The 12248-nt window shown below is 37.4% G+C and overlaps 1 protein-coding gene across 1 annotated transcript; it reads right to left on the bottom strand.

The window, feature by feature from the left end:
* Positions 1 to 9473: 9473 nt before the first annotated feature.
* LOC141643398 (alkane hydroxylase MAH1-like) lies at positions 9474 to 11387 on the bottom strand. The gene has a single exon (XM_074452550.1). The coding sequence runs from the start codon at positions 11202 to 11204 to the stop codon at positions 9663 to 9665; it is 1542 nt and encodes a 513-aa protein (XP_074308651.1). The 5' UTR covers positions 11205 to 11387; the 3' UTR covers positions 9474 to 9662.
* Between the last annotated feature and the right edge of the window lie 861 nt (positions 11388 to 12248).

Here is a 12248-nt window from a genome sequence, read left to right as displayed (position 1 = left end):
TAAAAGGACAGACGCTAGGATAGATATGAGAATTGAAAGCCTAAGACTCGGACTCGGACTCAGACTTAATCGTAGATACGGACTCCTAATCATCATCTTCCTCCTTGAAGATCTCCTTCGCAGCATCCGACAGCTTGAATGTCTGGTCTTGAGCATTGACCCATTTGAGCACTTCACTCTCGTTGTTGGGGATGATATGAGGACAATAGTCGATGAGGCTTTTATCTCCTTGCAGAAAAAGATGTTCATTAGGGTTGTCTTAATCACTTGGTTGGCATAGGGATGAAGCTATCAGTTCATGGTTGTCGATCATATTTTGATTAACATGTTTCAGTTTGAAGCACGTTTCAATGTCATGACCATTCCCTTGATGATATTGGCAATAGGCATTGCCGTCCCAGAAACGGGATTTCCTGCTTTCAGACGGGTCCGGAGTGGGCCCGATTGGTTGTAACTTCCCTTCAGTCATGAGTTTTTGAAGAGTTGCGGCATAGGTTGTGTTGCGTTTAGTGAATGTCCTTTGAGAACGCTCAACCCTGCTGTTTGATTTGAGACATTCAGGAAGATTGTCTTGACTAAGAGGTGCAATTATGATTTTGCCAGCTTCAATCATATCTTGAATGGCATGCTTGAGTTTGAAACAGGTTTCGGTGTCATGGCCCTTGCCTTGATGGTATTGGCAATATGCATTACCATCCCACGATCGGGCTCTTTTGTGTTCGGGTTTGTCCGGAGTCGGGCCAATGGGTTGGAGCATTCCTTCTGAAGCAAGTATCCCCAGAGCGGTGCCATATGTTATTCCCAGATCCGTGAATACCCTTTGATGTTTTCTCATGATTCCAACATTGGTGTTTTTTGGGATGTTTTTGTGAGTTTTGTTTTTGTTTTTGTCAATCCTGGGCGGAAGCAGGATTTGGTCGTTGTCAATGGGAAGTTTTTGGGATGTTGCTTGATATTTTGAAGGGTATTTTGGTGAGGTCATTTCATGTTCTTTGTCGGTAGGTTTGTGGGTATGGGAACCATCGGATGATTCCTCATTTTCAACAGCTGTTGGTTGGTGAACCAAGGGTTGGTTTCCTTGATAGTCAAGTTCATTTTCGGTACTACCAAACCTCTTCTCCAAATTAGCTACCCGAGTGTTCAAATCATCAATAGCCACTTGCAGCTTTGAGAATATGTTATTGATAGAGACGGAGAGCATCATTATAGCGCTTTGTATGCCATGTTCATCAATTGCATGAATTTTCTCATCGTCAGGAGAGATGAGATGAGAGCAGTCTAGGGAAGATTCCTGACTGTGTCCAATATATAGGGTTTTCTGGAGGGTTGTGTTTGTTGTTTGTTGAGGGAGGTAATGGTAACTCACCCTTTTCGATCATATCAAGGATGGCACCTTTCAAGGGGAGACACATTAGTGTCATGTCCGCGACCTTGGTGATATTGACAAAACAGTTTTCCGTCCCATCTTCGACCTCGCTTGCTTGGTAAAGGGTCTGGAGTTGGACCAATCGGTTGGAGTTTTCCTTTGGAGATTAGCCTTTCCAAGGCTGTGGCATAAGGCATACCCAAATCATGGAAAGACATATGAGGTCGTCTGGTTTTGGTTTTGTCGTTGGCAAGTAGTCGGCTTTCAAGGAGCTTAACCCTTTGTTCAATATCGGAAGAGGGAGAATTCCCGGTTATCATTTTTCCCTCAACTTGGGAGAGACGAGTGCTCAAGTCTTCCACGGTAGCTAGTAGTCGAAGGACTATGTTGTTGGTTTCAGCAGAAGTCATGGAAGATGCAAATTGATCGGCTTCTTGAGTTTCTTATCGATGATCGATGGCACCCAAGGGATTCCTATTTGACACAACGATAGGCGTTATAACTTGTCTTGGTAAGAGATTGCACAAACAATGGCAAGTACGACACATATGCACAAAAGGCAGTTTTGCTGTGAAGACGCGACGATGTGACTAGGTTATGAGTTCATTAAAGATCGTGAATGACCTCTTGTGTTTGAACTCTTTGTGCATGACATTGAACTTAGACTCGAGTGTCGACTTTGGCATAGTGATGCCTAGACAGACGACTTCTGACTCAGTTTGGACGTGGGTTGCTGGCATAACGCAGCTGGACAAGACATGTACACAAACTTGACCTTTGACCCGTAATTTAGGGAAAGATGAGTTTAATACCCGAGAGGTTTTGACTCTCCTAACGCCATAATTGGAGATGTCTCGACAATTAGGCAACACGACCTAGACCAAAAGGTAGGTACTAACTTCGGCGGACACTCGATGTTATCTAGACGACTTGACTTAAAATCAACTCGAGGCTGAATCAGAAAGGTGGACTGAAATTTTCGAAAATAGAAATTTTCAAAAGGATTCATTTGTCGCTTTATGGACGGCTCCCGAAGAATAGGGATCTTCAGAAGTCCGTTAGTTGAAAAGGTTGTTTTAAGTTTATTTTCAAAAGATGGTTTGAGTTGAGATTGCGACGGCTTTGAAAACAAAGTGTTGTTTCCGAAGACGATTTTTGAAATTCCGAATCACGATTTTAAAAATCGAGAATCGAAGAAGTTGGAATCGTCATCACAATGGCCATGAAAACGGTTAAATTTGCTTTCAAAGGATTTGAAATTGGGTTGAAAAATTGAAAACGGTTAAATTTGTTTTCAAAGATTGTGTTTTGATTTGAAATTCGAAAACGGTTAAATTTGTTTTCAAATGATTTGATTTTGAATTGAAATTTGAAAACGGTCAAATTTGTTTTCAAAGATTTGATTTTGAATTTGAAACTTGAAAACGGTTAATTTTGTTTTCAAATGATTTGAAATTGAATTGGAATTTGAAAACGGTTAGATTGGTTTTCAAATATTTGATTTTAAATTGAAATTTGAAAACGATTAAATTTGTTTACAAATGATTTGAAGTTGGATTTGAAATTTGAAAACGTTTAAACTTTGTTCAAATGATTTGAAATTGAATTTGGAATTTGGAAACGGTTAAATTTGTTTTCAAATGATTTGAAATTGGAAATTATGAGGATTGAATTCGTCATTACGACGGGTTAGAAAACCATTTTAACCTTTGAAAAACGGTATGCAAATCGAAGATTGTGAGAATTGAAATCGTCATTATGACGGCTTAGAAAAGCCAAATTTGATTTTGAAATTTGGAAAGTTGCATGAGTTGAAATCGTCATTACGACGGTTTGAAAAATGTTTTTATTTGAAAACTGATTTCGAATTTTTGAAAATTCGAGGGTAGAATACGTCACTACGACGGCGTAAAAGGGCGCGTTGAGAAATGCAACGATCGGCGAGAGAACGAGGTTTGAAATGGCCATTATGACGATGTAAAAGGGTATTTTGAAATGGTTTGTGAAAACCAAGGTTTGAAATCGTTATTACATTGGCACAAAAAGGTGTGCAACGGTCGGCGAAAGACCGAGGTTTGAAACGGTTGTGAAAAACCGAGTTTGAAAATCGTCATTACGACGACATGAAAAGGTGTATTTGAAATGGTTATAAAAACCGGGTTTTTGAAATGGCCATTATAACGGCATAAAAAGTTGTGCTTTGAAAACAGTTGTAAAAACCGGGTTTGAAAATCACCATTACGACGGCCTAGAAAGGCGTGTTGAAATGGTTGTAGAAAACCGAATTTGAAAATCGTCATTGCGACGGCTTAGAAAGGCGTGCAACGGTCGACGACAGACCGAGTTTTGAAAAGGCCATTATAACGGCGCAAAAAGGTGCTTTTGAAAGTTTGAAATGACACGGAAGGACTTATGATCACATAACACATAAGCACTCACAGTTCATTATATTATGCATAATGCTGACACGGGTTTTGGCTTAAAAGGTTACACACCAAGCAATCAAACCCCGATTTTCGAGAGGGATACCAATCCGAACAAAATGTGTAAGGAGGGTGCCCTAGCCTCGTGCACGAAGGAAGTGAAAGCTCTTTGACGAAACAGAAATGTGTAACGTCAACGGCATGCTTGACTCAATCGGGATTCGAAACGCGGGAATGAGAAAACTCACGCCGACGAGACGAGCCAATTGATCGATAAAGGTTAGGTTGTAGGCTCGGACAAGGAACCCGACTTATGACCGTAATATCAATTAATGCTCTTTAACCACGACCTCGTTCGAGTTTCACCTCTAAGGATCACAAAGACACAAGTGTCCTAGTTTTCCCCAGCGGAGTCGCCAATCTGTGGACATGGCCCACCTGCAATCCCAGCCAATCTGTGGACATGCAGCGGTCTTTTGAAAGCCACGCTCGGTGGCGTAAAAAATGCTTTCGACCGGATCGATTTAGATCGGTCGGTTTCGTCTCGGTAAAGGTCTCGAAACGATTAGAGTTATTCAGAGTCGCCACCAAGCATTTGTGGGATGCTTGGAACCCGTTCGAATCTACTTTATACCCAGGTCAACCAAGGCAAAAAGCGGTGTTTTACATAGATACTAAAGATAAGGGCTCGTCCCCCTTTTAGCATTCTATGCCTAAAATGACTCTCGTGTGCCCTGGATAAGGCCATCCACTATCCAAAGGTTCTGAGTAAGGGGCGAGGGTACGTATTGGGAAGCCCTTTAATCGGACACCCAATCCCGCCCGCGTTAGCGGCCTCTACTGATCGATCGTGGTTGTTTAAGTGCAAGAGTTGATAAAACGGTAAATGCATGAATGCACATCCAAAAGTGTTAACCTAACATGTGAGCTTTCTAAGTCGGTTTGTTAATCCAAATATCAAGCATAAGATGTCAAGTTGGATTTAGATTGATTTACATCTGAAAACGGAAATTAAACATCCATTTACCAAGTTCAGGTTATGATGCTTAACACGATCCATTTATTGAAAAAAGGGTGTCAAATGACAAAGTGTAAAAAACGTAAACTTGTCAATCTGATCCGTCACGTATTCGGATAAACCGTAATCGGGATCGTCCTAGACAAGTACCAAAATGGGACAGAACAGCGCCAGGCAGCCCTGTTAAGGCGCGAGCCTATTGGCGAGATAAAGGGCTCTGCCCTGGTTTTGAAAGGTGGAAACAGACGGCCGCTTGGGGCGTGAGCCATGAGCCGACCTAAGGGGGCGTCTCCTGGTTCTTGAAAAGGTTGCTTAAAACCGTATTTGTGATTAAATAATTTACAAGTATTGTTTGCACAACTCGGAATAATTATTATTGTGTTAGTAACATTCGTTGTCGGATTTGCATGTTTGAAAGGTATAGCTTACGAATAAAATGTAAATGTTTGATATGAACTAAATATGTTAAGTTCATTTTTTTGTAATTAGTCAAGTTTGTCATCGTACTCGGATTAAACCGACATGGTATAAAGAACTAAGGATGACTATGGATTATGACTAATATGTTTACAAGTGTAAATAAATGAGAAAAATGGTAAATAAAGAAAAGGGTGTTAAAATACCCATTAAAATGTAATTAACCAATAATATCATCGAGTCACGGAATAAACCGTCATGGTATAAAGAACCAAGGATGATTTTTGTAATGGTCAAAATATTTGTCATAAAAATGATTTGAAATGGTAAAAACCGTAAAAGGAAAGGAGTAAAAATAAAAGAAAGTGTTGAAGGAAAGATGAACTCAAAGCACGGATGAGTCTGACCCAGACACCCACAAGAGGCGCGAGCCTCCCTGCATAGCAAGGAGCTCCTGTCTCAGGCCAAAACTCGGTTTTGGCTCGTCTAACCTATATTTGAATCGTGTTATGCATTGTTCATGCATATAAACTCCTAAAAACAGTAAAGACATGAAATGGGTGAGATATTTACACCCTCAAACTTACGTATTTTGATGTTTGCGTGGTAGACGACTTTAGAGACGGTTTTCTCGTTGTGACTACTCGCTATCAAAGAAGTTTAAAAAGAGTGCCTTAAAAAAGGATTTGGTTTTGAAAATATGTTAATTAAAACATGTTGATTGATGAATTGAGTTGGTCAAATGGGTCGGTTGAATGCACGGCGACGGTACCAAACAAAATGTGTAAGGCTTGTGTTTACGACACGTGTCGATTTTGTGACTTAGGAAGTCGAGTCTAGAAGTTTAAGGGAGAAGAAGGGGGCGGACTCTCGCGTGAGGTTTGTAGTGTGTGATGGTTGGTATTTATAGAGAAATGTGGGATGGTAGGTCGGTTGTGTTTGTTTAGAGGCTAAGCAGACATCTGCTTTAGGCGCGAGCCACCTAGTGATACAAGTGGGTGTATTGTCCTTTTCAATTTGGAAGTGGCCAATTCTCCATCCATTGTTGATATGTGGCATTGATATAAGATGTCGTGTAACAATATGGGCATCTAATAAGATGATTTTGGTGTTACTTGAGGTAGGTAATTTGTGTCTTTGACTCGGGTTTGACCCGTGTGAGTCGGGATTTGAATTTCGAGTCGGTTTTTGGCTCGGTGTCGGTTTTGACTCTAATAAGGGTCATTTTAATGGAAATGACATGATGAAGACATTCATGACATTATTTTTAACATTCGAGATTTGGTTTGACTCGGGTTGACTCAGGTTGACTCGAATTGCGGGTTTCTGAGTCGGTTTTGGGTCCGAAGACGGTTTTAACTCTAAATAGTGTTATTTTAATGCAAATGAAGTTAGAAAACTTTTGAAATCATTTTTCATATCCGAGTAGTGCATTAAACCGTCTCATGTATAGCCAATCCACGCACGCATATCAAAATACGTTATAATCCGATCATCATCGGGTGGTTTTTAGAAGGTGCAGATACTGGGTATCTACACAATCACACCCAATCAATTAATCTATTGGTTGCACATAAAGGTTATTGTAAAACCGTCATTTACTTTACTTAATTGTCCCTACTCCTAACTACCATGATTGGTTAATAAGGGCATCAAGTAGTTTATTAATGGTTTTACAAGGTTTTATCGTAAATCTGTTTTAAAAGAGGCTTACTCCAACTAAGGCGGTATAATCTCTATGTTAGCTCTATATTGTAATATTATTTTCATTTCAAAATAAATGTTATTTAAACATTTATATAAGTATATTATAATATAATATTTTTTAGTACTTTATAATCTTATTTGTTTTCTTAAAATATTTATATTTAGTTAGATTTAAAAGGTGAAAACGTGAAAAGATATAATGACAAACGAGGTCGATTAGAACTCGAGCCGATTTTAATTTTTTTTAGGCTCGACGAGCTTCGAGCTAAAAATTCGAGCAGAGCTCAAGCTCAGATGAGCTCGTTTACACCCCTATTTATGAGAAAGATTATGAATTCTAATTTTCTTATTGATCGCGGGTGTACTCTGATATGATATACCAATAAATATAAGAATTTCGTGTTATTGTCCTCTACAACTCACCTTACTCTCTTCATTCAATATATATATTGTACATAACATTACCTCTTACAAATGGTGGGATTTACCATCTATGACGTATTATATATCTCTATCTAAGGTGTTTTTATTATTATTTGGTTAGTATAAAACTAGTACAGTGCCCGTGCGAATGCACGGTATTTTAGAATGTCAAGTTTAGAGAACTTAACAATTAGAGCTAATAATAATAATAATATATAAATAAACTTTGAATTTTATTTTTAATTATCTACAATTGTTAATATGTAAAAATACTAAGAATTAAAATAGAACGAATTTTACATTTTTACTCAGAATAAGTTTATGATTAAAAAAAGAAGATTGTTAGTTTAATTACAAAAACTTATGCTTATTTTTACGCATTTGAAGCATATAACTATTTTTGTAATTTTTGTTACAATATACAGAGTAACAATTTAAACGGAGTAAAAAAATTTAAAAGAATAAAAAAGTGAAAAGCACACACTGATTTTAATAATATGAGTAAAATATACATATGTTTTAAATAGAAAATTTACGACATTTAAAATACATATATTTGACTAATGAGATAATAATGAATAAAATAAATTTGGCCCAACTATAAAAGTTGCGGTGTTTGATAAGATACTTTGACACATAAAGACCATATATTAGGTCCAATATATATCTAAATAAAGTTAGGCCCAATTTCTAGTTAAAAGCATTTAGGCGGGAAAATTTTCAGTTTTCTTATTCTTTTAGTTTAAGGGGAATGTCTGTTAGTGCAAGTCCAATGATTTATCTTAGGGACTTATTTGCAATTTTAAGAAATTACAAGCTAGTAGCTAGACCATTGGACAACTTCATGTAGGATAGCTTAAACCAAACAACTAACTTCATTAAGCTAGTAGCTTAATTGGCCCTACCACTAAAATACAACCAATAGAAATTAATTTATTTATTAAAATTTGGGTCAAGCTAGTTAAAATGTAAGTTAAACCATTGAAATAAATTTGTAGCCTAAAATTAAACTAGCTTAAAAAGTGATATGGCAATGGTAAGCTACTTTCAACTAGCTTACCATTGGACTTGAAGTACAAATTCTTATTTGTAATGGATATATCTGTCGCAAGCTTACGACTAGTCAAGTACTACCATGTGAGTAGATAAGACAAAAGCTAAGTGTTTAGGGAATAATAACCTATTTTATCTTATCTACTCACTCACATAAATTGTATTTAACATGTCATAAGTTTGTGACAGATCCATCAGAAGGAAGACTCGCTGTTATAGAAGCGCATCCATCTCAAATTTGTGAGACAAACACCATCATCATTCATTGTCAAAAAGAATGACACGAAACTATGAGCTCAAGATAAAACTACACGTCTAGAAATGTCCATTAATGGATTGGTAGTTTGTTTACTCTGTTACTCATACCATTATTGTGTGGCTGTCAGTGTATGCCCGTTCCATCTTCAAATTAGCTTGTTTAGCACAACTTAATCTCTGAGATTTTAGAAACAACACAAATTCTCATTTAAGATGAAAGTATCTGTCTTAAGATTAAGACGGGTCAAGTAATATCCCACTTGTATATGTAGGACAAATATCTTATTATTCTCTGTACATTATTTGATCCATTTTAAGAATGATATATCCATCTTAAGAGAGACTAATTATTGGAAATACGAAGTTCAAACATCAAACCATACCTCATTCAAAAAGTTGTATGTATCCATTTTAAACTTAAATCAGGTCAAGTAAGGTAGATAAGACAAGAAGAGAATATCTAGGGACTAAAAGTTTGTCTTATATATGCAAGTGAGAATATATTTAACCGGTTTAATATTAAACAGATATTGCGTCTTAGAGGCTTACTGTCTTACTGGAGAGGCCATTTCCTTTCGACGGACGAGATTGTATTCTATCAACCTCGAACGGTTCACGATTTATGTATAAAAATATAAGGTTAATAGAGTATAGAGAGGATAATATTATTAAATGGGTTTGTGACTTTGTGAGAGGAAATGGAGAGAAAGGAAATGAAGAGAATCTTAATTGATCTTACTAATACGGAGGTACCAAGTTCTACATAATACATTTTGAAACATGTGCTTTACAATGAGAATTATTAAAATACATGAAAAATAGTTTTGAAGACATTCATATGGATGAAAAATTCTACAAACAAGCGAGCAACCCTTATAAAAGGCCCTTCAGATCTACATAAACTTAAATTCAACAGATCCTAAAGGAGGAGGAACATTCCTCTTATATATATAGTCTTATTATAACATACAAGGAGAATAATTCAACACCAAATTATTTAACCATAACTTAAAAGTGAAATTTTAGACATTTTAACCTTAAAACCGTTCTTCATTCGAAGAATTATGGAGTTCTCGGGAACAATAGATTGACCTTCAAGTGGTTGGAACTCGTAATTTAGGATTATTGTGGCAGCCACGACCTTCATTTGGATGAAAGCCATGTCTTTACCAACACAAGTCCTTGGACCGGCATTAAAGGCTAAAAACTTGTAGGAAGGCTCATGCCTAATCTTCCCTTGGGGGGATATCCATCTTTCGGGCTTGAACTCGCAACAATCTTCACCCCAAATTGATTTCGTCCTTCCCATTGCATACAAGTTGAATATAATCTGCATATGTGGTTCCACTTTGTGCCCACTCGGGAGAATGTCCGGCTCAACTGGAATTTTGCCTTGAAATACTACCGGAGGGTACAATCTTAAGGCCTCACATAGAGCACCATGGAGATAAACTAGCTTATCACTTGTTTCTTTGAAATTGTTCCTAGTGAAATCATACCATTTGTTCATGTTACAATTGTTGTCTTCATTTGCATTCATGGTTGAGATGAGTTCCTCTCGGATTTTTGAATGAACTTGAGGGTTTTTGGAGAGGAGATAGAAAAACCATGATAATGAAGTACTGGTCGTATCTCGTCCTGCTATGAAGAAATTGAGTACTGTGTCTCTTAAGAACTTATCGTCTTTATCCTTGTACAATGTCAAAAGATCAACCCCTATATTTTGTTCATCATCATTAGGATTAATTGATTCCAATTGCTTCATTGTTTCATGTTTATTGGCTATGCAATTGTAAATGAATTTGTCTAGTGTTTCCCATGCTTTTTTGTACTTCCTTTCTTTTCCGACACCTAGCCACCTTATAAACTTCCATACACTAACCGGTATAACATGCCTATAAAATATAACCTCCTCAATATCATCTAAGGCCTTGGAGAAGGGAATACTAGGCAAATCAACACATAGCGATCCCAACTCGTATCCCATTGTAAGAGAGCATATATTATCAAATGTAAACCTTTCAAACAAATCTTGAAGATCAAGTACTAACCCTTGTTTAGAAGCGTGATTAAGTACCGGTATTAGACCATTTTCCACTCTTACATAAATCTTCTCAATCAAAAGTTGATGAAATTGTGGCTGCCCGACAAATGTTTGAGCCATTCTCCTATGGTACTTCCACAATTCACCATCAGCATTGAAGATCCCATCTCCCAGGACATCGAAAATCTCGTTAAATTTAGCACCTTTGGGATAATTACTAAAGTTCTTACTCAAGATATGGTGTATGTCTCTCGGGTCGCTCGTGATCAATAGTTCCATGGAAGTGTACCATGGACCCTTGAGCAAAAAACTCAAATTGGGTCCCTCCGTAAGCTCAATACAAAAGTCGTGGATTCGATGGAGGTTTTTAAGAAGGGCAAGTAACATCCCTACGAAAGGCCAATTCGTAGGGACGCTACTTTTGTTGTTGCGGAAAGCGTAAAAAAAGAGGAGAAATATGAAAATGAAAGTTAAGAAGAGATTAAGAAACTCCATATTGTTGTTGGATTTTGAGCTTGTTGTTGTAATCTATATATGTGTGAATTGGGTGGTGGTTGTCAATATGAGGTCTAAGGCATGAATTGGTGGATTATGTTGTTCTTGCAATTGGTCATTTTTGATACGAGTAGAATTGTTGAATGTAGAGATTGCTTTAGGAATTACATATATATGTTGCATCCTACGCTCCTACCTTCCTATTTTACTTCTATAATATAGAAACCAAATATACACATTCATAAAATAACAATATTGTATATGCTAATAATATTTACAGAATAATATCAAGAATACATTGTGGCATATTCTTAGTATTATTCTTCACACTCCCCCTCAAGTTGGAGCTCTTGGAACACCGAGACCCAACTTGAATTGCAAATGTTCGAACGTCTCTCCACCTAATGCCTTTGTGAACAAATCCGCTATTTGTTCTTTACTTCTTACATGTGACGTTTTGATTTCCTTCGAAACAAGATGTTGTCGCACGAAATGACAATCTACTTCAATATGCTTCGTTCTATCATGGAATACCGGATTCTTCGCTATGTAGATTGCTGCTTGATTGTCACAATGCAATTCCATTGAATTAGTATGGAAGACACCCAAAGAAGCAAGAAATGTTTTTATCCATATTAATTCTCCCGTAGCTGCACTCATCGACCTATACTCGGCTTCTGCTGTTGATTTAGCTACCGTCACTTGCTTCTTTGCTCTCCACGATATTGGTGATTGCCCCAACGATACAAAGTATCCACTTATCGATCTCCTTGTCAACGGACAAGCTGCGTAATCCGAGTCACAATACCCTCTGACTTGTAAATCACAATCCTTCTTCATCGTGATTCCCTTGCTCGGATTTCTCTTTATATACCTCACTGCCCTTAATGCCGCATCCCAATGTTCCTTTCTCGGCTCATTTACGAACTGCGAAAGTATGTGCACCGTGTATATAAGGTCTGGCCGTGTGATTGTTAAGTACACTAGCCTCCCAACAAGACGCCTATACTTCATAATATCCTTCAACACATATCCCTTGGCTAA

This window comes from Silene latifolia, chromosome 2 (assembly GCF_048544455.1).
Source record: "Silene latifolia isolate original U9 population chromosome 2, ASM4854445v1, whole genome shotgun sequence".
NCBI classification, from domain to species: domain Eukaryota; kingdom Viridiplantae; phylum Streptophyta; class Magnoliopsida; order Caryophyllales; family Caryophyllaceae; genus Silene; species Silene latifolia.
Note: the sequence above shows the minus strand (reverse complement) of the source record. Positions and strands in the feature narration are given on the sequence as shown.

Bases quoted from the DNA above. Each gene is read 5' to 3' on its own strand.
- LOC141643398 (XM_074452550.1), bottom strand. From the start codon at position 11,204: ATGGAGTTTCTTAATCTCTTCTTAACTTTCATTTTCATATTTCTCCTC.